This window comes from Ictidomys tridecemlineatus, chromosome 4 (assembly GCF_052094955.1).
Source record: "Ictidomys tridecemlineatus isolate mIctTri1 chromosome 4, mIctTri1.hap1, whole genome shotgun sequence".
Lineage (NCBI taxonomy): Eukaryota > Metazoa > Chordata > Mammalia > Rodentia > Sciuridae > Ictidomys > Ictidomys tridecemlineatus.
Window position 1 is genome coordinate 202,745,337 of NC_135480.1, and position 26,467 is coordinate 202,771,803.

At 42.0% G+C, this 26,467-nt stretch overlaps 1 protein-coding gene across 4 annotated transcripts in view; it reads left to right on the top strand.

Moving 5' to 3' along the window:
- The window catches only part of Stxbp1 (syntaxin binding protein 1), a 66,787-nt gene that overhangs the window by 3,592 nt on the left and 36,728 nt on the right, over positions 1 to 26,467 (top strand). For 2 of the 4 annotated variants that reach the window (XM_005320989.4, XM_005320990.5), the window contains exon 2: positions 25,399 to 25,448. The exons of 1 other annotated variant lie outside the window; for it this stretch is intronic. In XM_005320989.4, the coding sequence (XP_005321046.1) occupies positions 25,399 to 25,448 (50 nt within the window). Of the gene's footprint in view, positions 1 to 9,876; positions 9,896 to 25,398; positions 25,449 to 26,467 lie in introns of those variants that run through there. One more of the 4 variants, XM_078048288.1, reaches the window with a different exon arrangement.

The following is a 26,467-nucleotide window of genomic DNA, read 5'->3' on the forward strand; positions in this document are numbered from 1 at the left end:
TAGTTATTCATTCAACAGACATTTATTCAGAACTTACAAAGAGCCGTGGAGGCGCCTGGGCTGTAGCTCAGTGGCAGAGCACTTATCTTGCATGTATAAGGCACTGGGTTCAATCCTTAGCACCACATAAAAATAAACAAATAAAATGGAGGCATTCTGTCCATCTACAACTTAAAAAAAAAGAACCATGGGGGTTATAAAGCCAAATAAAACATGGGACCACTCTTATGTTGTTCTGGGAAGTTTTTCCTGTTACTTTTCTAACACAGTTTCTTGTTGTTCTTGTTGTTGTTTGTACTGGAGATTGATCTCTGGGACTCCCTCTATTGAGCTATATTCCCAGCCCTTTTTACTTTGAGATAGGGTCTCACTAAGTGGCTGATGTTGGCCTTGAACTTATTATCTTCCTGCCTCCACCTTCTGGGTAGCTGGATTACAGGCTTACACACCACTGCACCTAACTCCCAACACACTTAGGTGTGCTCACTATGGTATACTTATGGTCTTGCCCATCTAGATTATGAGAGAGAGAGAGATAGAGATAGATATGCTGTGCTAGGGATTGAGCCCAGGGCCTAATGCATGTTAGGCAAGTACTTTACCACTGTGTTATATCCGTAGCCTGATTCTACTCAATTTTTAACTTTTTTATTCTAATTTTTTTCCCTCCATAAAGTTTTTTCCCTCTGCCTTGCAAAAAGATTGTAAGAAAAAGGAGAATTCCACTTTTTTGGTGGCATCTATGTATGTTAATATTTGATATTTCATGTAAATCCATGTTGTAGTCTAGAGTTCTCACCTATCCGCTGAAGTTTTGTGTTACAAAGACTCAAGCATTCTCAGATGTACTATATTTCTTGTTATTTCCCACCTATTACCAGTTTCTTCACATGTACTTTTTTGTGTGTGGGACTAAACCCAGGGGTACTTTACATCTCCAGTTCTTTTTATTTTTTATTTTGAGTCAGGGTCTCCCCAAGTTGCTGATGTTAACTTCAAACTTGCAATTCTTCTGCTAGAATGACAGGTTTTCATCATCACATCTGGCAAAATTCATCCTTTTAAGTGAATAGTTTTTTCAGATTTTGGCTGTCACACCCAATCTTGTGGCCACCACCAAAATCAGAATAAAGAGCAGCACCCCACCCTCTCCAGATTCCCTCCTGGTATCTGTTTACTGTCAGTCTTTCCTTCCAGCCCTAGGCAACCATTGAACTGCTTCTGTCTCTATAGTTTTGCTTTTTCCAGAAGCTGGGTCAGTGGAATCATATGGCATGTAGCTTTTAAAAGATGACTCCTTTTGCTTAGCACGCTGCATTTGGGATGCCTTCACATCTGCGTCTCTGCCATCTGTTTTTGTTGCTGACTACTGTCCTGTGGTAGGGTCACTGCAGTTTGCTTATCCATCCTCTAGCTGAAGGACATCTGAGTTATTTCCAGTTATGGGCAGTTAGGAATAAAGCACAAAACATTCAGACACAGACTTTTGTGTGAACATATCATATTGCTATAAAAATGCCTGGGATTAATGGGTCATATGATAAGTTATGTTTAACTTTATATAAAAATGTCAGTTTTTATTTTCTTTTTTGGTACTGGGGATTGAACCCAGGAGCATTCTACTACTGGGCTATATCTCAGCCTTTTTTATTTTTTATTTTGAGACAGGGTCTTTCTAGGTTGCAGAGATTGTCCTTGAACTTGCACCCCTCCTGCCTCACCCTCCTAAGTTGCTGGGATTTGAGAAATGTCTTTCTTTACCTGGCCCTGTTACCGAACTTTGAGAAGTCTTCAAATATTTATCAGAAATGGAATTCAAAAATATTTCACACAGTCTGTAGCTTGTCTTTTCATTCTCAATATTTTTTCAAAGCAGAAGTTATTAATTTTGGTGTAGTACAGTTTATCACCTTTTTTATCTTTGTTTTTGGTATCCTATCTGAAAAACCTCTCTAACCCAAATTCACAAAAATTTTCCCATTTCTTCTAGAAGTTATATGTTTTTAGGTTAGCATTTAGTTTTTGACTCATTTTGAGCTAAGTTTTGCATATTATGTGAGATATGATCAAGGATTCTTTTCCTTTGTGTTAGAGTGTCTAGTTGTTCTAACACCACTTATAATAAAGACTATTTTTTATTATATGAGTTGTCTTTTTTTTTTTTTTTTGTATGGGAGATTGAACTCAGGGATGCTTTACCACTGAGATAAGTTCCCAGCCCTTTTTATTTTTAAGACATAGGTCTTATTAAATTGCTTAGGGGTTCAGTAATTTGCTGAGGCTGGCCTTGAACTTGTCACCCATATCCAGCTACATTGAGTTGCCTTCATATCAGCTGACCATATGTCAGTAGGTCTATTTCTGGACTCTGTACTGATTCATTGATTTGTACATATGCCTTCACTCACATCCAACCTGTCTTAATTATTTAGGTTTAATATTAAACCTAAATAGAAATTAGATATTGTGATTCCCAACATTATTCTTTTCATAATTATTTTGGTTCATTTGCTTATCTATATTAATTTAAGAATCAGCTTGTGGGCTGGGGTGGTAGCTCAGTGGAAGAGCACTTGCCTAGCATGTGTGAGGCACTGAGTTCAATTCATAGTACCGCATACAAATAAACAAAATAAAGGTCCATCAACAACTAAAAATTATTAAAAAAAAAAGAATCAGCTGTTGATATCTATTAAAAAATCCTTCTGGAATTTTAATATTTTATTTTATAGGTACTGGGGATTAAACTTGGGGACACTTTAGTATTGAGCCACATCCTTACCACACTCCCTTTTTAAAAATTTTGAGACAGGGTCTCACTAAGTTGCTTAGGGCCTCGTTTGCTAAGTTGCTGAGGCTTGCTTGAACTTGTGATCCTCCTGCCTCAGGCTTCTGAATCACTGGGATTATAGGTGTGTACTACTATACACGGCTTACTTTTAATATTTTAGTTTCTTTGCTGTATTGCAATGTAAATACCATAATTCTTAGCTTCATAAATAAGGGAACAACTCTATGATAAAGAGAATTTCACAGTTTGTTCAAATCTCAGTTTACAAGTTCAATTTATATGAATGAACTGTATTTTTTTTTTGTACCAGGGTTTGAACCCAGGGGCACTCAACCACTGAGCCACATCCCCAGCCCTACTTTTTGTATTTTATTTAGAGGCAGGGTCTCACTGAGTTGCTTAGCGCCTTGCTTTTTGCTGAGGCTGGCTTTGAACTCAAGGTTCTCCTGTCTCAGCCTCCAGAGTCGCTGGGATTACAGGCTGTACCACCGTGCCTGGCTGAATAAACTGTATTCTATTTTTTTAATATTTATTTTCTAGTTTTAGGTGGGCACAATATCTTTATTTTATATTTATGTAGTGCTGAGGATCAAACCCAGTGCCTCATGCATGCTAGGTGAGCACTCTACCACTAAGCCACAACCCCAGCCCTAAGCTGTATTCTTTATTAATTTTTTTTATAGTTGTAGACAGACAGCATGCCTTTATTTTTTATTTGTTTATTTTCTTATGTGATACTAAGGATCAAACCCAGTGCCTCAAATGTGCAAGTGCTCTGCCACTGAGCTACAGTCCCAGCCCTTAACTGTATTCTTATATATTAACAATGAATAATTAGAAGGTGATATTTAAAATAGTACCATTTACAGAGTTGAGATATAGCCCAGTGGTAGAGCACTTGCTTAGCATGTGCAAGGCCTTGGGTTTGATCCCCAGCAACGGGAGTGGGGTGGGGTGGGGGGAGTATCATCTACAATAGAACCAAAACAATCAAATGAACATCCTTAGATATAAATCTAATAATATGTTTCAGACCTGTATGTTGAAAACTAAAAACCCTGATAAAAGAGGTAAAAGAAGCATAAATAATTGAGAAATAGACCATCATGGATTAAAAGAATGTTACATCTATTTTTACTTTATTTTTTCTTTATCTAATTCTTTTGTGGTGCTGAGGGTTGAACCCACAGCTACATCCCTAGCCCTCATTAAGAATTGTAAATATCACCTTTGCCTGTACCTATTCTACCTTCCTATAGTTCCTAGGAAAATTATTATTTTTCCCCTCCAAAACCACACTTAAGATAGTTTACAAAGATAAGTAAATAGTATTATATTCCTGAGTTTCTTTTTTAAAATTTACCTTGTTTCGTGTGTGATAACATGGACATTGGAATCAGAAAGATATCAATTATTTGTATCATTTTGGGCAAGTTAACTGAACTCACTCATTTGTAAAATTAAGATAATTATGTTTAGTTTGCAAGACTCTTGTGAACATTAGAGACAATGTATATAAATTTTTAGTATACACAGTAGGGTTTTTTTTTTTTTTTTTTTTTTTTTAATTTGATACCAAGGATTGAACCCAGGGGCATTTAACCACTGAGCCACATCTCCACCACTCCCTCCACCTTCAACACCTTTCTTTCTTTCTTTTCTTTCCTTATTTATTTTTATGTGGTGCTGAGGATTGAACCCAGTGCCTTATACATGCTGGGCTCTACTACTGAGCCATAACCCTAGCCCTCTCCAGCCTTTTTTATATTTTATTTAGAGACAGGGTCTTGCTAAGTTGCTGAGGCTGGCTTTGAACTTGCATCCTCCTGCCTCTACCTCCCGAGTTGCTCCTGCCAGTGCACCTGCCAGTAGGTGTTTATTTAAAATGGGTCCTTTCTCCCTATGTTATTATAAACATTAAACCAGCTAACATATCCACAGCTCTTATGCAATGTTTGGCATATATTGAACACTATTGTAAATATTAATTATTAAAATCATTGTAACAATTGAGTGTAACCTTGAGGAATCACCCTGAATTCTTTGGACCTCTGTCTCCTCTCCTCAATGTAAAATAAGGCTGATGATCATTTATCATGGGATTGTTGTGAGCATTAAATGCACTGCCCTGAGCACCTGTGATTGACAGATTTAATTTTATTGTTACAGTTTCATTTTAAGCAAACCAGTAGTTTGTAGATTCAGATTTGAAGTTCAGACCAATTGATCATAATCTTTAGCTCAGCTAATATTGACACCACCTTGTAGAGGGCCTGAATTGGCTTGAAAGTGAAAAGGAAAGTGGGAAGGGTGGATGAACAGGAGGGGAGAACATAACTGCACAGGAACAGTTCTGTTAATTTGGTTGGCAGCAGTTCTTTAGCCCAGGAGCCACTTGTTTTGAATGTCTCCTTGTGCTCTGGGCATTGGTGCCTTCCTCCCTCCAGTGTTTACAGAGGGAATCCAGGGGCCTAGCAAAGAGCTCAGCCTTTTGGAGCCAGGCAACCCTGGGTTGAATTGTAGCCTTACCACTAATGTGTATTCTAAGTGACTTAATCTCTCTGCGCCTCAGTTTCTTCATTGATAAAGTAGGGATAATTAGGTCCACTTAGGATCTAAGCATTAGGAATGATGTCTTAAGGGAACAGTGCCTGCTGCGGAGCTCCTGGTGTGCCCTGGCAGGAGCTAGAGGTGCAGCCTATGCTTGTGCTCTTGCTTGCTTTCCTTATCTTTCTATCCTGGGGATTGAATCCAGGGCTGCTCTATCATTAAGCTACATACCCAGGCCAGGCCTTTTTATTTTTTATTCTGAGTCAGGTTTTTTTTTTTTTTTAAGTGCCCAGACTAGCCTTGAACTTGCAATCCTCTTGCCTCAGTCTCCTAAATTGCTGGGATTACAGGCATGAGCCACCTCTCCCAGCTGTTTTTTTCCTTTTTTTGTTAATATTAAATTTTAGGTGTATACAGTATCCTTATTTTACATTTATGTGGTGCGGAGGATTGAACCCAGTGCCTTGTGTATGCTAGGTGAGCGCTGTACCACTGAGCCACAACCCCAGCCCTGTTTTTTTCTTAATAAATATTTTTAAAAATTTTGTTTCTCAAAGTTATAAAAGTAGAGCTCATTGTAAATTAAAAGTCGTACAATCAAGTATTATAGAGGTATGGACAATGACTAACGTCCCCTAATGTCCACTGCTGTTTTCCTCTGCCTTTCTTGCTTTCTCCCAGCCCTGGTGTAGGAGCTCTTATTCCTGTTCTGGGGTGGCAGCTCCCAGAATGGCCTCTGGTACTTACACACTTGTGTAATCCCCTCCCACGAAGTGATGATATGTCACTTCTAAACCAGGCTGTAAAGACACAACCATTCTTGCGCATCTTTGCCACATTGCTTGCTCTGAGGAGTGGGTGCCTCCTGTGAGCAGCCTGTGGCAGCTCATGTGGCAAGGAATTGAGGTCAGCAAGACAACAGGCTCCAACAACAGGAGTGAGCCTGGAAATGGATTCTTCAGCCCTCTTGAGATACCTGCAACTGGTAGATAACTGGACAGCGGTGACCTCACTTGAGACCCTGAGCAGGACCACCCAGTCATGCTGCTTAGGACTCCTGGCCCTCAGAATCTTTGGTCTTGGGAGAATTTGTTAATAGCAATAGATAACTAACATGTCCTTCGTCTATTTTTCTATTTGGTGGGTTTAGTTTTTTTTTTTTATATTTTATTAGTTGTTGATGGACCTTTATTTATTTATATGTGGTGCTGAGAATCGAACCAGTGCCTCACACGTGGTAGGCAAGCGCTCTACCACTGAGCCACAACCCCAGCCCCTCTATTTGGTGTTTTTAAAAAATGTATTCAAAGACCTTAACAGGTAGATAGGTAGGAAGGTGGGTCTTAGTTTTAGGTAGATTATTTTAATTTTTTTAGAGATACTGGGAATTGATCTCAGGGATGCTCTCATCCCTGAGCTACATGTCTAGCCCTTTTTATTTTTAATTTTGAGACGGGGTCTTGCTAAGTTGCCTAGGCTGGCCTCCAACTTGTGATCTCCTGTTTCAACTTCCCCAGACACAGGGATTGCTGGCGTGCACCACCACACCAGTGACCTATTGGTATGTGTTACATATATTTTTCAAGTTTGTCTTTAAATTTGATTTTTGTTGTTTTTACTGAGTAGAAGTAGTTGTGTCTGTCAGTCTTTCCCTTAATGTTTTCTAATGATGTTTGGAAAGCTCTCACCCAGGAATATAAGGAGAAGTGTCAATGTTATCTTGTTACCTTTATCATTTTGCTTGATTCCTATGGAGTTTATTCTGTGAGAAGTATAGAAATAAACTTATTTTTCCCACTAAAATCAGCCAGTTATCTAAATATCATATGGTGGCTTTTCTTCCTTTGCTCATTGATTTAAAATGACACCTTTATCATAGGAAATGGAAATTTTCTCCTAGAATTTCCTAACTTCTTTACCATGCTGAATTGTCACTTGTCATTATCTGATATTTTATAGGTACTACTTTATTTGTTTATTTTCTTGTCCACCAGCTAATGTAAGCTCCATGAGGTCACAACCTTAGTTTTGGTCGATGTTCTATTCAGGTGTTTCCTGTACTAGACCACCACTGGTACATAGTAGGCACTCAGTAAGTATTTGGAATGAACAACTGAATACACTTTCTTTCTCAAATCTTCTTCACATCTTCCACCCACCCCTACTGGGGTTTAAACCTGGGAGTGCTTTACCACTGAGCCACATCTCCAGCCCTTTTTATTCTTTATGTTGAGATAAGGTCTCGCTAAGTTCTTTAGAGCCTCACTAAGTGGCTGAGGCTGGCTTCAAACTTGTGCTCTTCCTGCCTCAGCTTCCCATGCTGCTGGGATTACAGGTGTGCACCACTGCACCCAGCTGGATGTCACTCTTGCAGTAGGATGACTAGTAGTCTAAATTGGAACAGAATTCCCCCCAGAGGTGGGTTAGGGCTCAAGTATCATCCCTGTGTCACATCAGATGTGACAGTGCATGCACATGCCCCTGGGTCCAGCAAGAGCTTAGTGAGTGTACACTGAAAGTTTTCCCAACACTTTCTGGGCACACAGCGCTTGAGACAAAAGGTGTTTGGCAGCTACTGAAGTAATTTTTATTCGGTGGTGGTTCTAAATTTTGTAGTCCTTTCTTGTAACTCAGCAGCCATAAATTTTGCACTGTAGTCCTGTGCTTGCCCTGGAAGTGCTTGGGGAATCCCCCCTTGGTCCTCCCCTTCATCGCCTCCTGTGCAGGGCATTGGTAACCTTAAGGGGAAGTATCCAAGATCCCACTTTCATTTCAGCAAATGTGAGTTTTACTTTCTTTCTGTGCCTTTTTTTTTTTTTTAATTAGGGGGGAAAAGATCCTTAAATAAGCAGGGAACATTATTGGACAGTGGGAAAAGTTTTGGATTTGAAGTCAGAACACCCAGGGACAGTTGGTTCTTACTTTTGGAGGCTGGGTGACCTGGTCTTGTTATCCACCTCTTTTTAAATTGGAAATTCTAATCCAAGTATCACGGAATTATTTTAAGTCATATTCAAAACATTGCTTGGAAAATAATAAGGAGCCAACATAAGGGGTTATTATTGTACAGATGTAGTTACAGAGATCAGCTTCTCTGCTCAGGGTATTAAATAAACCATAGAAGAGTCAAGAAAAGGAATCACTTGCACTTTTGAAAGGAGTGTGTCTAATCATTAGACAACCGCTGACTGCCCCCACTCTGGTGAATTTTTTTGTTATTGTTTGTAAGCTTAGCACGAAGCAGTGTGCTAAGATAGACACTGGTCTGCCTCACCCCGATGTACATCTCTGGTCTCTGTGGGTAGAGTAACTACCTACAGCTTAAATTGCTCAAATCACTCCTTTCTGTTTCTTGAATGCCACTGATATTTGGCTTTAAATAACAACTAATGAATTTGATTTAAGAGCTGACCTTGTAGTTAAATGAGATATTAAGTATTTGCCAAACATACTAGACAAAGCTCTTTTATTCTTGGGAAGAAAAAAATGTAGAGAAAGATGGAGAAAATTTTTAAAGAAATAAAAAAGAATTTTTAAAAAACCTTGGAGCCTAGCTGCTAAGGTACAGATTCAGAGAACTTTAGTCCCATGGAGCATGGTTAGTTTCCACCCCAGCAGGCCTTGGAGGGACCCTGGAACAGGGGCTTTCTTTCATTCAACCACTGTGTAGGTTATGGTAGGTCAGCAGACCTGGTCCAGTTGGGCAGGGGTAACATGGTGGGAACCTGTCCTGGCTGCCCTGCCTTGATAGGGCACTACAGGTGATGTTGGGGTCTCTAGGAAGTTAGGGAGGGCTAGAGGGTGCGAAGTTCCTTCTGGCTGGGGTTGGGAAGGGAGATGGCAGAGAGAAACTAGAAAGCTGCTTTCCTTTTCTCTTTTTTTCTTTTTTTGGTACAAGGGATAGAACCCAGGAGCATTTAAACTGAGCCGTATCTGGCTTGGTCATTTTAAAAATATTTTATTTAGAGACAGGGTCTTGTTAAGTTGCTTAGGGCCTCACTAAGTTGCTGAGGCTGACTTTGAACTTGTGATCTTCCTGCCTCAGCCTCCTGAGCTACTGAGATTATAGGCCACTAGCCCTAGGGTCTTTCATCTTTGGTCAGGAGCCAGGGGATCCACTGAGGGTATGAAGTCTGGGAGAGACGGGGTTAGAGTTCAGTTTAACCAGCTCCCTGGTTGTTGTGTGGAGATTGGACAGGAGTCATGAGCTAGGCAGTTGTGGGGGGTCAAGGCTGGGTTAATGGTGGCCAGGATGCTGACCTGTGTAAGGGACTGAGCACCAGCACATAGGACAGGGAGAAGGAAGTAGGCTGGAAGAAGTCTTAGGGTGTTGGAAGGTCATGATGATTGGATGTGAAAGATGAGGGGAGGGGTGGGTATTGGGAAAGAATCCCTGTGTTCTGGCTCAGGCAGCCAATCTGAAGGTCATGCCATTTACTGGGGGATGAAGGGCAGGAAAAGAAACAGGACTGGAGGGAGATCAGCTTCTATAAACTGTCTGTGGGGAAATGCAAAGAGGGCGGGACAGAGGAGTCATCTGACCCTGAAGTGGGGGTAAGTCAATCAAGGGGAGGGTGGAGAGTGAAGAGAAAAGAGAGTGTTACTGACATTGACCGGATGGGCCCTGCAGGAGCAGCCAGCAGACTTGGGAATATGGGCAGGAAGGTGGATCTAACTGGGTAATGTCTGTGATTTTGTGACTCATAGCCCCTCTGATTGACTCAGGGACCTTGGTCTTGCAGAGTCTTCAGCTCAGGATGACTGAGCTTTCCAGGTCGAGAGGCCAGACAGCTGAAAATGTTTCAGGAGTTTTCCTCTCCTAGGATTGAACCCAAAGCCTTGTGTATACAGGCAAGTGTTCTACTAACTGAGCCACCTCCCCAGCCCACTTCCTTGTGTCTTATTAAAGTAACCCAGGGATGCTTTACCACTGAGCTACATCCCCAGCCCTTTTTATTTTTATTTATTTTATTTTTTTTAAGGAGAGAGAGAGAGAATTTTAATATTTTATTTCTTAGTTTTTCGGCAGATACAACATCTTTGTTTATATGTGGTGCTGAGATCGAACCTGGGCCTCGCGAATGCTAGACGGGCGCGCTACCACTTGAGCCACATTCCCAGCCCCCTTTTTATTTTTATTAAAAAAAATTTTTTTTTTTTGCACCAAAGATTAAACCAGGGATGCTTAACCACTGAGCCATATACCTAGCCCTTTAAAAATTTTTTTATTTTGAGACAAGTTCTTGCTAAGTTGCTTAGGGCCTCACTAAGTTGCTGAGGCCGGTCTAAACTTGCAATCCTCCTGCATCAGCCTCCCCACTCTCTGGAATTACAGGCATGTGCCACTATGCCTTGACTGCTCCTGATCATTTGGAGAAGGAAATGCAGAAATGTCATAGTTGGTCATAATACAGAACTATGAGGATTTGGGTTTTATGCTGTGTTCAGATGGTATCAAATTGTGGAAACTTGGCTTTGGAAAGAATCTTATAAGCCTGCAGTCTGGACTCTCAGAGCAGGAAGACAAGCTGTGGCAGATTTTTTCCTTCTCTGTGACTCCTGGGGACAGACAGCATTATTCTCATGTTTCACACAAGCATAGGTTCACAAGGACAAGTTTAAGCCACAAGAAGAATTGCAATAGTGGGACACAAAGTCTGCTTCTACTGTGCTTAGATGCACCTAGGATTTTCTAGTTGATTCTAATCCAGCTGCAGATTTGATCCTCATGAACTTCTTTGAATGACAGTAGGAACAAAGCTGCTACAGTTTGGCAGCCCAGGAGGCAAGAAGGAAGAATTTGTAGGTTGGGAGTAACCTAGTGAAGCTAGGCTTGTTGATCTCTTTGCTCAGTTTCTTTTGAGTTTTGGTATGGTCCGGGCAGCACTCTGGTCTTGGATATATCCATGTTGCTGCTAGTTGCTAGGGATTTGAGGAAGATAAAACATGGGAGTTGAGTAAGAGGTTCTTTCCACACTGCGTGTTGGTTATGGATTTTAGCAATAGACTACCATGAGGCACAGCATTTTAAAATTCCTCAGCCTGCAGACTCATCATGCTTGAGGAAGTTGTGCTGCTTCGGGATTTTCAGAGGAGGCAACCCTGTGGCTCTGTGTTTTCCAGTTAGCTTTCTCTTATAGAATTTTAGGATGGATTACCTACTGGAAAAGTTTTTGTGTTTGTTTTTGTACCAGAGATTGAACCCAGGGGTGCTTAATCACTGAGCCAAATCCCAAGCCTGTTTATTTTTTATTTTGAGACAGGGTCTCCTTATGTTGCTTAGGGCCTTGTTAAGTTGCTGAGGCTGGCTTTGAACTTGTGATCCTCCAGCCTCAGCCTCCTGAGCTGCTGGGATTACAGGCAATGCCACCACGCCTGGCTGGGAAAGCATCTTAAATGACTTCCCTAATAATTTCCTCCCTTAGTTTTCTCTTTATAGAATTCCTATCCCTGGGCTGGGGATGTGGCTCAAGCGGTAGCGCGCTCGCCTGCCATTCGTGAGGCCCAGGTTTGATCCTCAGCACCACATACAAACAAAGATGTTGTGTCCGCCGAAAAAAAACTAAAAAAACTAATAAATAATAAAAAAAAAATAGAATTCCTATCCTTCAGATGCTGGACCTCAAGGACTGGTCTTCTAATTTTTAAATCTTTTATCTAAATTTTTGCTGTGTTTTATAGTAGAGTTCCTCAACAATACTTTACTGTTTATCTATCATTTTTCATTTCAGTTCTCATGGTCTTTAAAAATTCCCAGTAGTTTTTTTGTTTTGTTTTGTTTTTATGGGATGTATCTGGAATTGAACTTGGGGACACTCGACCACTGAGCCACATCCCCAGCCCTATTTTGTATTTTATCTAGAAACAGGGTCTCACTGAGTTGTTTAGCACCTTGCTAAGTCAGTTACCACACATCTATTGTGGAAAACAAGACCACAGACTCAGAATCTAAAAATAAGACTTGATCATTTATAAGACCGCATTTATAAGAGCGCATTCCAGGAAGGAAGGTGGGGAGTGGCCACCAGCCTAAGGCGGAAGACCACCACACCCTAGGTTCCTAATGCTGCAGATGAGCGGCTCAGCAGCCCAGACCACTGAGAGAGGGAGAGAGAGGAAACAGTCTCTGAGCCCGCTAGGGATGACTGGGCAGCAAACAAAGAGCCTGACCAAAGAGAGACAGAGGTTAAAAACAAATATCTGGGATACCCCAGATCCGGGAGTTTCATACTAACTAGCTCCTCAGCTCACTCCGAAGCAGAGGATCAAATGGAGCTGGAGGCTGCTGCTTATAACTGTGCTGGTCATACCCTCCTGGACCCCAGTGTACTCCCTCAACAGGGCCATGGCCTTTTTAGCTCAGTGACACAGAGCAGAGAGCTGAATTCCCTGTCAGTCTCTGCCACCTACCTGTCCCCCAGCTGCGGGCAGGCAGCAAGTACTATCTGGGCACAGAGCCTTCACCTATGTTCTGGCAGAATATTCAAACACGCACAGGTGCACAGGGAAGGGCATCAAAGAACTGCCCCACCTAGGTGATTTTAAGCAGAAGAGACAGAGGAAAATCTACATGGGAGATTTGTAAAACTTCTACAGGGAAAAAAGCATTGCAAAGGCTCAGGGGAAGAATTGACTCTGGGAGATGACCCCTAAGAGCAGACAGTCTGAGCACTCTCAAACAGAAGTCAGGAACCAAGCGCCCCAATGAGGAAATGTGCAGTGACAGAATGAGGTGGCAGTAGGCTTGCTGGGCCAAGGAGGTAGATCACAGGAAATAACAGTGCTGCAGAACCAAGAAACCTGTATTAAATCATAAGCAGGAGAATGGTTCTCTATCACGTCACCCGCCTGCACATTCAACAAGTGTCCACTCAGGCCTTTCTTATTGTATCCTCAGCATTTTTCTAGCTCCACCTTCTTCCTGCTTGATCCTGGGACCAAACCCCAGCCCCAGCAGGATGTTTTCTTTTCCTGGTATCTTTTATTGTAACCAGTTCTGTGGATTTGGAAGAGGAAATAGCTCTCCTTAAACTGGATGTGTGTGTGTGTGTGTATGTGTGTGTGTGTGTGTGTGTAGGGGAACTTCCTGCCTTCTGGAAGCTTCATTGAGTCTCTTACGTTATTTTGACACCTATCAAATGGCTGTATTGAAGTTTCCAGAGGGGGCTTGAACTGTGGGCCTTGTCATGCTGCATGGGACTGAAGATTTTCTAATAGCTCAGATCCATAGACCTAAAGCACTTTAAATGTTAGAGCAGAATAGGTTGGTTTGGTTAGAATCCTGGTCTTGAAAATAAGACGATTCCCATCACCACGGTCATGGACAAGTCTCTTATCTCTCTTGGGCTCAGTTTCCTTCCAACTATATTGGGGTCTCTCAGCTGTGACATTATTTATTTGGGGCCTGATGAGCCTGTAGGATGTTTAGCAGCATCCTGGCCTCTGCCTATTAGATGCTATAGGCATTTTCACTCCCTGTTAAAAACCAGCAGGCTCCCTCATCTGCTGGGTTTCTGGGATTACATGAAGCACTTCATTTTTTTCCTCCATGTTCAAAGTGCATTTTCCTTAACCCTTTGGTGCTAGGGAAACTTCATCCAAGATAATTTGGAGCCATTAGATGTAACATCTACCAATTTTAGACACCTGCCTTACCTTGGGTTCCTGCCACTCTCAAGATGCCTGTACACCAGGTTCTGCAGCTCAGAAGGGAATTGCTGCAGCCCTAGAGCCTGCTCGAAGGAGTGTGGGCTGTTTGCCAAGAAACCTACAGGCTGTTAGGTGGGACCTCAGCAGATGCTGTCAGCTGCTGTTGGTAATATACAGGGCAGTGTCTTTTTTTTTTTTTTTCCTCATTTTTTGGATACTGGGGTTTGAACCTAGAAGTGCTTTACTACTGAACTACATCCCCAGCCTTTTTAAATTTTGAGACAGAGAGAGTTTAGCTAAGTTGCTTAGGGTCTTGTTAAGTTGCCCAGGCTGGCCTTGAACTTGTGATCCTGCTGCCTCACCCTCCTAAGCTGCTGGGATTACAGGTGTGTGCTACCAGGCCTGGCTGTTTTCCGTTTTTTTTTTTTTTTTTTTTTTTTGTGTGTGTGTGTGTGTGTGTGTGTACTGGGATTGAACCAATAACCTCATGCATGCTATACACATCCTATTACTGAGCTACTCCCCAGCCCCAGTAACAGCTCTTCTTTAGAACTAAGAGAGCAGACCGGTGCCTCTAAAGGATGTGAGGAATTCCTGTTTCCTATCTCCATTGTACCCAGTTTTAGATTTCCTTTTTACTAATCAAAGTTTCAAGGTTCATGAGGCTTTGCTTAGCGATTTTCTAGCTTCTTAACCTTTTTCTCAACCTTATGAAAAGGGAAAAGAAGATAAAAGATGAGGATCTCCTTTGGAAGAGAGAGTGAGGTCATTTCTGTGACTCTATCCGACATCTTTGTGGGTCTGAGGTTAGGATCTTTTTTCTTGGAAGTCAGGCATTTACCATCATGCACTCTTCTCATGTTGGCAGTGGCCCAATTTTTGGATGTCATAACCTTGAACATTTGAATCTTACGCAATCTCTGGGTGTTCTTCCCAGGGCAGCGGAATCAAGCCATTGTGAACCATCTCTGTATGTTTTAAAGCTTACAACGTTGTCCAGTCATCAGGCCCTCTCCTTTTCTCCCCACTCTTCACCATCCAAAAATCAAACTAAAGTTTCTCAGACTATAACTGGGCTAAGCAGTGTTCACTTAGCAGTTCCAGGATGGTACTCTGTTCTTGCCCTGTGGCTGACAATTTATGGTCTATATTTTGGTCTCTCTTACATTTGCAAAACATGATTTAGATACAAATAGTAAATTATAGTTTTAGATAACTGATATTTTATAGGGATAAGCCTGGATACCGGTCTTAAGATGAATAGTTTCATATTAAGCGAAACTGCTTTTTATGTGATTTTTTTTAAAAAGCATTGGCTTTAATACCTTTACTTATTCTTTTTTATGCAGTGCTGAGGATCCAACCCAGTGCCTCACTCATGCCAGGCAACCAACTGCTCTACCACTGAGCTATAGCCCCAAACCTGTTATGTGATTTTGAAGTTTTCATCTAAAAGTTTATAATTTTAGAAATTGTTTTTCTAAACAGTTCTATGGATATAATTCACATTCCATGACATTCACCCATTTGATGTGTATAGCTTAATGGCTTTAGGATATTCATGCAATGGTATGTCCATCGTCATCACAGTAAATTTTTAGAATACTTTTGTTACTCTGAGAAAGAATATTTCTTGGATGTCACCCCAAATCCTCCCAACCCCAGCCTAGATTACTACTAATCCACTTCCTAGCTCTATGGATTTGCCTATTTTGCATATTTCATATAAATGAAATCATATCCTATGAAATTCTTTGTGACTAACTTCTTTGACTTAGCAAGTGTTAAAGGTTTATCCATGTTGTAACATGTACTTCATTCCTTTTTATGACTGCATAGTATTCCCTCATATGAATATACTATATTTATTTATCCACTCATCAGTTGATGGACAGTTGGGTTGTTCCTATTTTTTTTTTTTGGCCACTATGTATACAGCTACTGTGTACTTTCAAGTATCTTTGTGTAGATGTGTCTTTTAATTTCCTTTGGATATTATAACTAGGAATTGCTGAATCAGGTAGTAACTATGTTTAGCCATATGAGGAACTGCCAGACTGTTTTCCATAGCAGCTGTACCCTTTTACATCTCTGCCATCAGTGCCTGAGCATCCTAACATTTTTGTGTGTGTGTGTGTGATGTCTTGTTTCCCCTACCTGGACTGTAAGTTCTTTGAGGTAAATAAATTGATTTATACAGTTTTTAAATCTTGCATGTGCATTGTTTTGCAATTGCTAGACACCTCACTTCCCTGGGCCTCAGTGTCTACTGAGCAGAATGAGGGTGGTTATTATGTGCAGTCTCCGAAAATCACTGTGAGCTTCAAAGAATATGATATTTAAGAAGTGTATGAGGAGGGTGGGCTGCTCAGTGGGGCTGCTCAGTGGTGGAGCACTTGCCTGGGCACATGTGAGGCATTGGGTTCGATCCTCAGCACCACATAAAAATAAATAAATATATATATATATATATTTTAAAAAGCATATGAGAAAATTTCTCCCATCCAGTAAACCTTCAGTAAATGTTAGATGTTACTATTATTATGAGTGATTTTTATTCTTATTGACATTGAGTTATCGATTGAATTTTTTTAAAAATATGAACTTTGAAAAGCATTTTGAATGATTGTGATATCTTAATCAGATAGTGGTTAAAAAAATAGTATGTAGGTGCTGAGGGTGTAGATCAGTGTAAGATCATATGCTTAGCATGCATGAGGACCTGGGTTTGTTCCCCTGCACCAAAACCAAACAAAAGCAAAACAGAGCCATAAAACAAACAAAACAAAACAAAACAAAACCCTCCAAATTAGTATGGAGAATTTCTAAGTGGCAGACATTTTCTCTCTGAGGTCTGTGTCTGTCAATACCTTCACACAGCCCCACACTGCATTGCAGTGAGGGAGAGTTTGTCCTAGTCCATCTGGTTTATGAACTTGTACTGGCCAGATTAGCCACGTGTGCCTGTCATGTTCCTCAAACATAAAGAGGTATCTCTCCCCAGCTGTCCCCGTGGAAGTCCTCTGAGGCCTTTTTGGAGCAGTTCTCCTTGAACTGCAGGCTCTTGGGGGGCAGGTGTGTGGGTGCTATGGAAGGGCCTGGGTGAATCACCACCCTGTGCCTTGGGCAGATCTGCTCCTTTCGTGCTCTGGAAGCTCTGCGCAGCCAGCCCCCAGAGCGACCATCCATTCTGCAGGCATTTGCCAGGTCAGCATTGTAGGTGGGATGCCAGAGATGGGGTGGGCCCAGGGCGCTGGGAGGTCAGGGGGAGCAAATGGGCTCAGTGTTCTAGGAGCAGAACGCAGCCAGTGGCCAGTGGGAGCCTTCAGAGGTACTTACTGCTTTCCAGATTGGTGGAGACCCCGGGCCATCTGTTTGCTCCACCCACCTACCTACGGGACTCCCCTTCTCTCTCTATTCCTGACTGAATCAGAATCCTGGATCTCAGTTGGAGACTGTGTACCTGCCTTTTCTATTCCTGGAAAACTCTATCCCCCCAGATCCTCAAGGGTTGGTTGTCACCTCCTTGTCACCTCCTCAGAGGACCTTCTCCCAAACCTCCATCCCACTCTAGTGGTTAAACTTTTTAATTCCTTTGAGCACTGGTCACTCTCTGAGGTGATTTTTATTTATACCTTTGTGATTGTGGACTGTCCCTCCCCTTCATGCTCAAGTAGTGAGCGCCTCAAGATGGGCATTTTGTTGAGTTGTCCACCATGGGCTTTCTGATGTCAGGAAGAGTGTCTGGCACACTGGAGGTGTTCAGTAACTACTGTCGAGTGGATGAAAAAAGCTGTATGCAGAGGACTGGGGGGTAGCTCAGAGGTGGAGCGCTTGCCTGGCAAGCACAAGGCCCTGGGTGGGACCCCTAGGCCCACACCCCCACACATAAATATTGCATGCAGAGAAACAAACTGGAAAATAGGAGACATATATTACAAACTCCATGGAGAAGGAATAAGAAGTTGGAACTCACTGGATCCTTTCTTAGAAGGTCAGAGCAACAGCAGCCATCTTTTACAGAGAGGATAACAGTGTGTTATGTATATTATATACATTACATATATATGTAAATGCATAGATATGTAATTTAGTTTGGTACCCAGGATTAAAGCCAGGGGTGCTTTACCATTGAGCCATACCCTTAGCCCCCTTTTCATTTTTGTTTTGAGTCAGTCTCACTAAGTTGTGAGGCTGGCCTTAAACCTATGACTTTCTTGCCTCAGTCTCCCGAGTTGCTGGGATTACAGGAGTGAGCTACTGTGCCTGGCCATTCTTTTTTTTTTTTTTTTTTTTGAAAGAGAGAGTGACAGAAAATTTTTTTAAATATTTTTTAGTTTTTTCGGCGGACACAGCATCTTTGTATGTGGTGCTGAGGATCGAACCCAGGCCGCATGCATGCCAGGCCAGCGCGCTACCGCTTGAGCCACATCCCCAGCCCTGGCCATTCTTATTTTGTGTTCTTAAGTGAATTTTTAGAGCAGTATTAAATAATGTAACCCTATGTGTATGACAGGTGACATTAAAGATCTTTTACTTTCCGTGGGCTTCTTCTGTGGTTCAACTGAACACTTCCTTCTACATAGCCAGGGGTTCCTCTGTCCTCTTGGAATGGGGATGAGGGTCCTCATTTTCCATTTTATTTTTCCATTTAGGATTTATATACATTGGTGCTAAAATGCCATCATTCTAAAATGTATTCACCTGTTTATTACAGATCACAGAAGTTTAAACTTTTTATTAAATATTCATTGTTTTCTATCAGAGTGTTTTTGCGATTATTTTAAAACTGTATTTTTTTGGGCAGGGGATGTGGCTCAAGCGGTAGCACGCTCACCTGGCATGTGTGTGGCCCTGGTTCGATCCTCAACACCACATACAAACAAAGATGTTGTGTCCACCGAAAACTAAAAAATAAATATTAAAATTTCTCTCTCTCTGTCTCTAAAAAAAAAAAAAAAAAACTATTTTATTTATTTATTTTGTACCAGGGATTGAACCCAGGGACACTTAACCACTGAGCTACATCACTATATCTTTTTATTTTTTAATTTTGAGACAGAGTCTTGCTAAGTTGCAAGACTTGGCCTCACCAAGTTGCTGAGGCTGCCTTTGAACTTGAAATCCCCCTGCCTTAACCTGTTGGGCTGCTGGGATTACAGGTATGTGCCACCACACCTGGCAAAACTGTATTTGTAATCTTCTTTTAAGAAAATTTTTGTTATATTTACAATATTGATTGGTGGAAGTAATGTTTCATAATTTTCTTATTTCTTTGTATGAATAATATGCTTTGATGGTGGCATCACAACAGACACCTAGTGCCATCTTAGGCATTTTACCTCACATAATCTTCGTAATAGGCCATTAAAGTATTATAACTTAAGTTTTGCAAATGGAAAACTTAAGCTTAAAAGGTTTTATATTTGTCCAGGGCTGGGGATATAGCTCAGTGGCAGAGTGCTTGGTCACATGCCCCACACTGCAGAAAAAGAAAAAAATAGTAAAAACTTGCCCAAGGATACCCAATCAGCAAATGCCTAAACCTGAATTTTTAACCCTGTTTGTCCAGACCATATTTATTAATCTCGGGGGGTGTGGTGACTTTGCCTGGGGAGCCCCCTTGCACCCTCACCCTACTGGGTTCATTCAAGAGAGCATCCTGCAGAACTCCCATCATCTCAGCAGGAACCTCGCTGCCCTTTGGTGGTAAGAGATAAAGGGAGTTGTGGCCCAGGGTTGAACTGCCTTACTTCCTTCAGCAAAAGGAGACCCCCACCCCTACCCCTCGCCCAGGGCATATGGTCTGGCCAGTAGGACCCTCCGGGGCTTCAGAGTCCAGAATATTTGTCTTGTCCGTTTTTTTTTTTTTTTTTTTTTTTTTTTTTGGTACAGGGGATTGAACTCAGGGGCACTCAACCACTGAACCACATCCCCAGCCCCAATTTTGTATTTTATTTAGAGACAGGGCTTCACTGAGTTGCTTAGTACCTCACTTTTGTGAGGCTGGCTTCGAACTTGCAATCCTCCTGCCTCAGGCTCCCGAGCTGCTGGGATTGCAGCCACTGAGTCTGGGTGTCCTTGGCTTTGATGACTTGAATTGTGCTGTTCCTAAGCTTCCAGTTCATCTAGTTTCAGTCCTGCTGTTTCAGGTGTTTTGGCATGCCCTGGGCTCAAGGCATTTGGCATGTGGCACAGTGCTGGGTGGTTGTATTGAGTCCCTGGGCCATAAGGGTGTGGTTTTTGGGGTGCCACAGGCCTTGAGTGGACAGTGATCCTAGATCCTGCCTTGGGGATTCCAGTTGTGATATTGGGTGCATCTGAAGATGTCTTAGGTAACTTACCTCAGACCACCCTGCTGTGTCTCAGGACTGGGGAGGGATGTGCTGAGTTCAGAATCACAGGACCTGGAGGATGTGGTAGAGAAGGACTTACTTTCCTTCCCTCTTGGCCAAGAAGGAAGCAGGGTCCAACAGGGTCTTGGACTTCCTTATTACGGAGAGATGGAAGCTGCCCCTGAATCTTCAAACACATATGTGTCAACCAGGTGGGTGGGAGAGGAGGCTGTAGAGCACATGGCTTCGTGTGCAGAAATTGGGCCTCTTGTCTGGAGCAGCTCCAGAAAGCTCTGTTGTTTTTCTTCACATAAAGAGGATGTAGGAAGGAGAGGGAATGTGATGGCCAGGGATTATATGGGAGAAGGTAGCTCAGGCAACTTGATTCTTAATGCTAAAATGGTCTCTAATCCTTGTTTCCTTTTTGGTATCGGATTTAAAAAAATGTAGGGCAGGGTTGGAATTGGCTGTTAATAATACCCAGGACAAATATATACTCTTAGAATTTTGGAAAGGAAATAACTTTGTAGGAAGAATTACAGCTGCAGCAGTTATTTATGTCTTTTGATACTTGTGGTACTTGGTTTGATTTTCTGATTATATCTCTGCCTTCCCCAATCAGAAGATGTCTTGAGCAAAATATTTTTCCAGTGCATTTAATTTTTAGTGTACACACACACACACACACACACACACACACACACCCTCAGTAATAAAATAAGTTCAAATAAAGTCAGACAGAGAAAGCTGATGATATAGCTCAGGGGTAGAGCTCTTGCCTAGCATGCGCAAGGTCCTGAATTCAATTCCTAATACCACAAAAAGCAAATTAAAGACCAAGAACTATGCCATTTCTGCTTTCATAGTAGCAGAAATTAAAACAGACAAACCTCAAGGAATTATTGTATGGGTTAGTAGTTAACCTGGAGAATCATACAGTACTGGTGAGAGTGTGTTATGTTTTTGGAAAATAATGTGGCAGTGTTTATCAGAAGCCCAGAACATTTAGACTTTTCATGCATTTATTCCATGCACAGAAAGCTCTCCTGACAGATCTGTGCAAAGAAGAACCCTGGGGACAAAGATGTTCACTGACACATTATCCAGAGCTTTTTTTGTATGCAGAAAGCTTGGGATATTGGAAGGTACAAATTGGCAACTGAAGATTAATTATAATATTACTTCACAAAAATTACATTGTGGGCCGGGCGCAGGGGCACACACCTGTAATCCCAGCAGCTTGGGAGGCTGAGGCAGTAGGATTGTGAGTTCAAGCCAACCTCAACATAAGCCAGGCACTAAGCAACTCAGTGAGATCCTGTCTCTAAATAAAATACAAAATAGGGCTGGGGATGTGGCTCAGTGGTTGAGTCCCCCTACATTCAGTCTCAAGTACCAAAACAAAATAAAACATTGTGGTATAACTTTTCTAATTGTCCTATGTATGTCTGCTTTTTTTTTTTTTTTTTTTTTTGGTTGTAGTTGGACACAGTACCTTTATTTTATTTATTTATTTTGATGTGGTGCTGAAGATCGAACCCAGGGTCTCGCATGCGCTAAGCAAGCGCTCTATCACTGAGCCACAACCCCAGCACCCACACCGCCGTGTGTCTGCTTTTAAAGGAAATAGTTGGAGCCTGATTTTCCTCCTGTAGCCATAGAGTTTGCACATTTTCTCCCTCTGTTGTTCTTACCCAAGAAAACCCTAACCTTAACGGAAATGAAGTGCCTGTTCCTTTTTGATATGGACAGTAAAGGCATTGTTGGGGAGGAAAAAGCAAACCTGCATAATTAAACTGACTGGTTTCACTTTAAATCATAATTACAAACCTGAAATTATTCCTTAGAACTGTCCAGAAATGCCTAGCACATGCAAGGCCCTGAGTTCAATCCCCAGTAAATAAATAAATACATAATCAAAAGAACTGTCCAGAAATGCTAGAACATAGTGAATTCACTGTCTCTGTCTCTGGGAAGATATTTGGTACCACCTTTCTTTGGCAGTACTGGAGATTGACAGGGCCTTGCGCATGTTAGGCAAGCGCTTTACCACTGAGCTGGATTCCCAGCCCAGAACTTTCTTTCTTCAAATCTTCTATACGACCTCCTACCTTAGCTGATAACTTCATCTCCATGAGGAAAACCCCTCATGATGCTGCTGTACCTCTTATCTGAGCCCATCTGCAGGCCCCCGCCTCCCACCAGTGTGGGTGTCACATGGTCCCCTGCCTCCTACCAAGGTCAGGGTCTCTTCTATTTCAGATTCAACCCCTTCTTCCTCTTGGGGACCTCATTCTTTTTTTGTATCCTCTTTTTTGGTTTATTGCTAGTTTCATAAAAAATACTCTAATCTCGTGACTTTTTAAATATTTATTTTTAGTTATAACAATATTTTTATTTTATTTTTATGTGGTGCTGAGGATCCAACTCAGTGCCTCATGCATGGTAGGCGAGCGCTCTACCTCTGAGCCACAACTCCAGTCCTCTAATCTCACAACTTTAAAAACAAGACCCTATCTTGCTTTTACATTTCTGTATATCTTATTAGTTTTCCTAATTAGTTATTCTCTGCAACCTTTTAGCAAAACTTGCAGAGATGGCTTGTCTTGTTTCTCCTCCCCCCTTTAGTCTGCGTCCTCCTCATTGTCTCACTGAAAGGCTCATCAAGGACAAGATCATGTTTTCACCCTCATCTTATTGATCCTATCAGAGCAAGGGGTTTTCTCCAACCTTACCTCCTGTCCTGTTTGGTGATTATTCCCCAGTTTTTAACTATGGCCAAAGTCACTCTTCCAAGCCTCAGAAATACCTGCAACTACCTACCCAACATCTTCTCTTGATATCTCTTAGCCGTCCTGGTCTAAAAACAACCAAAATAGAACTCTGGGTATCTCCTCCTTTCCATCTCTCCACATGTCTCTCCATTGGTTTCCTAAGCTCCACATCTCGGAGCCACCCTTGTTTCTCTCTCTGCCTGTCCTCCAGGGCACCAGCAGCCCTGCTGGCTTCACCTCTGATGTCAGCATCACATCCACCCCCCCTCACCCCTGTCCACTGCCCAGTCACGCCTGCCCAAAGCCTCCCTCCTGCTTCTGTTCTCATCTCCCTTCCTCCCGGCTTCCCCTCGCCCTTCAGATGAAGTCAGGCCCGAGGCCCTGTCTGACCTGGCCTCCCTCAGCCAAAAAAATGCCAATTTCAGTTCCAAGAAAATATCCAGTGCTTTTCCCTTTTCCCCCTTCAAGCCTTTGTGCTTGGTGCTTCTTTCCCCAGCTCTAGGCTGCTCTCTCTGGTCAGGCCTGGCCTCCTCAGAGTGGCTGCTCTCCTGTCCAGAGCTGTCCTGCCTGTGCTCTCCAGAGCTCCGACTGCTGCCTTGATGCAGTGCTGCTTCTCCACTGCATGGCGGCCCTGGGAGCTGAGCGCACCTTAATCACTCCTTCCTAGTACAGTGAGCAGCAAACAGTGGTTATGCAACAGGGGTTTGGGGAATGAGAGTGGATGCAGGAATGTGTGTTTTCCCTTTGGTATTTCTAATGGACACATAGGATTCCATTGCACAAATGTAACCTGATTCACTTAACCACTGCTCTACTATTGGATATATTTGTTTCCGATTTTTTCACTACAGAAATATGAGACATAATTTAAAACACTACTGGGAATATTGACTAAACCATGGACTATTATGCAGAAACCATTTTTATTAATGCAAAAAAATGACTATGTGAAGTGAAAAAAACACAATACAAAATTATATATACAACAGGATCTTAAAAGCACACAGAAAAACCTAATCAGAAATAAGCTAAAATGTTAATTAATCATCTCAAATTGGCAGGATTACAGATGATTTTTATTTATTATTATTTTTAAGTATCTAAATAATGCATGGTATTTTCTTCTTTATAATTTTCTGTGTTTTTCAAGTTTACTGCAGTGAGTATGTGGGTGTTAGCTTGTTACTCAGGGGTGCTGTACCACTGAGCTACATCCTTAGTCCTTTTATATTTTATTTTGTTTTTTATTTTGAGACATGCTCTCACTAAATTGCTGAGTCTGGCCTCAAACTTGTGATCCTCCTGCCTTAGCCTTCAGAGTCACTGGGATACAGGTGTACCCACTGTGCCCGGCTTCCTTTTCCATTCTCTTCACTTAAGAGTGGATTTGCCAAATGCTACATGATTCAGGACAGATTGATTGCAAATGCATCTAGGAGAATCCAGCTGTCTTCTGTGGAGCCAGACATTAAGGAGGCCTGCAAAAATGCAAAACACTGCTAATCTCCATAAGATTTCTTTCTTTGTGTGAGTATATGTGTTACTGAGGATTGAACCCAGGGACACTCTACCACTAAGCTGCATTTCCAGACCTCTTTCTTTTTTTTCTTTTTCTTTTTTTTTTGTTTTTTTTTTTTTTGAGATAGGGTCTTGCTAAGTTGCTGAGGGTCTTGTTAAATTGCTGAAGATATCCTTGAATTTGGGATCCTCTGGGATTAGCCTCCCAAATCACTGGGATTACAGGCATGTGCCACTGCACTCAGCTATCCCTAAGATTTCTTATTGTGGAAAATATTATTACTATTCATTAAAATGCTATTTGTTAAACATACAATGGGTTTATTATTGTTCTAAATGAATCAGTATTTTTGAACTTTTTCGGTTTAAGTCTTCATATGGCAAATGCCAATAGATATCTACTCACATAAACAGACACTGTCTGGCGGCCTCAGTTTCTAAAAGTATAAAGAAGTCCTGGGCCAGAAAGTTTGAGAACCACTGAATTAAGAGAACTCTCTTTATGGTGGGTGGATTGACTCAGTCGACAGATTGGTGCAATCATAGGATTTGAGAACAAAGCCTAAGAGCAAATAACCTAGTCTAATAGGCAAGTGTGGAATCAAAGTGACAATGACTTCTCTCTCTCTCTCTCTCTCTCTCTCTCTCTCTCTCTCTCTCTCTCTCTCTCTCTCTCTCTCTCTCTCTCTCTCTCTCTCTCTCTCCCCCTCCCTCCCTCCCTCCCTCCCTCCCTCCCCCTCTCTCCCTCTCTCCCTCCCTCCTTCCCTCCCTCCCTCCTTAGAGATCATGCATGATGTGATAAAGAAGGTGAAGAAGAAGGGGGAGTGGAAGGTAAGTAAAACAGCCCTAAAAGTGAATTCATAAGGGAAAAATAAGAAGGGTAGTAGAGCTAGAGGGAAGGTTTTGACACGAATGAGGGCTCTTACTGTCACCAGAGGTGCAAAAAGCTCCTGGATTGGAGAAGTTGACCTGCTCTGCCTTCCATTTTATAGGGTCTTGGTTCAGAATCTATTGGTTGTAAAGCTTATTGTAAAGATCACCTAGTCAGTGCTGGGCATGGTGGCGCACGCCTATAATTCCAGTGACTCAGGAGGCTGAGGCAGAAGCATCACAAGCTCAAGGTCAGCCTGGGCAGCTTAGTGAGATTCTGTCTCAAAATAAAAATAATAAATAATAAAAATAAAAAGGGGCTGGGGATGTGACTCAGTGGTGGAGTACCCCTGGCTTTGATCCCCAGCAGCGCAAAAAAGAAAAAGATCACCTGGCCGGGCAGTGAGCAGTGGAACTCTTTTATCAAACAAAATCTCAACCGGAACCTGTTAGATAAAATGGAAGGTGCATTTGTTCCGTGTTCTATGGGAGAGGAGAAAGAGACTCCTCTTACTCGTTTGGTGGCTATAAAGCATCTCCAGGAGCCCACACAACAGGTAGAGAAGCCCCCGTTTAGTCTGCTCTTTCCCTTTGAGCTGTAACTACATAGAATGGATCATAATGCAGCGAGCACAGGACTAGAAACTATAACACGCACGGGAGCAAGTACTGAAGCCAACGAGACTGCAAATGGCCTGGGTTCCTGGAATGGCTGTGCTGTCTTTTGTGCATGTTGCCAGCATTGTATTATCTTTATTTTTATTAATTTATTTATTTTGTAGTGCTGGGGATTTAACCTAGAGCCTTGTGCAAGCTAGGAGAGCACTATACTACTGAGCTACATCCCCAGCCCTTTTTAAGTTGTATTTTGAAACAGGATTTCACTGAATTGTTCAGGCTGGGGAAAAATTTGACATCCACCTGCCTCAGCCTCCCAAGTAGCTGGTTTCATAGGTGTGCGCCACCACACCCAGCACATT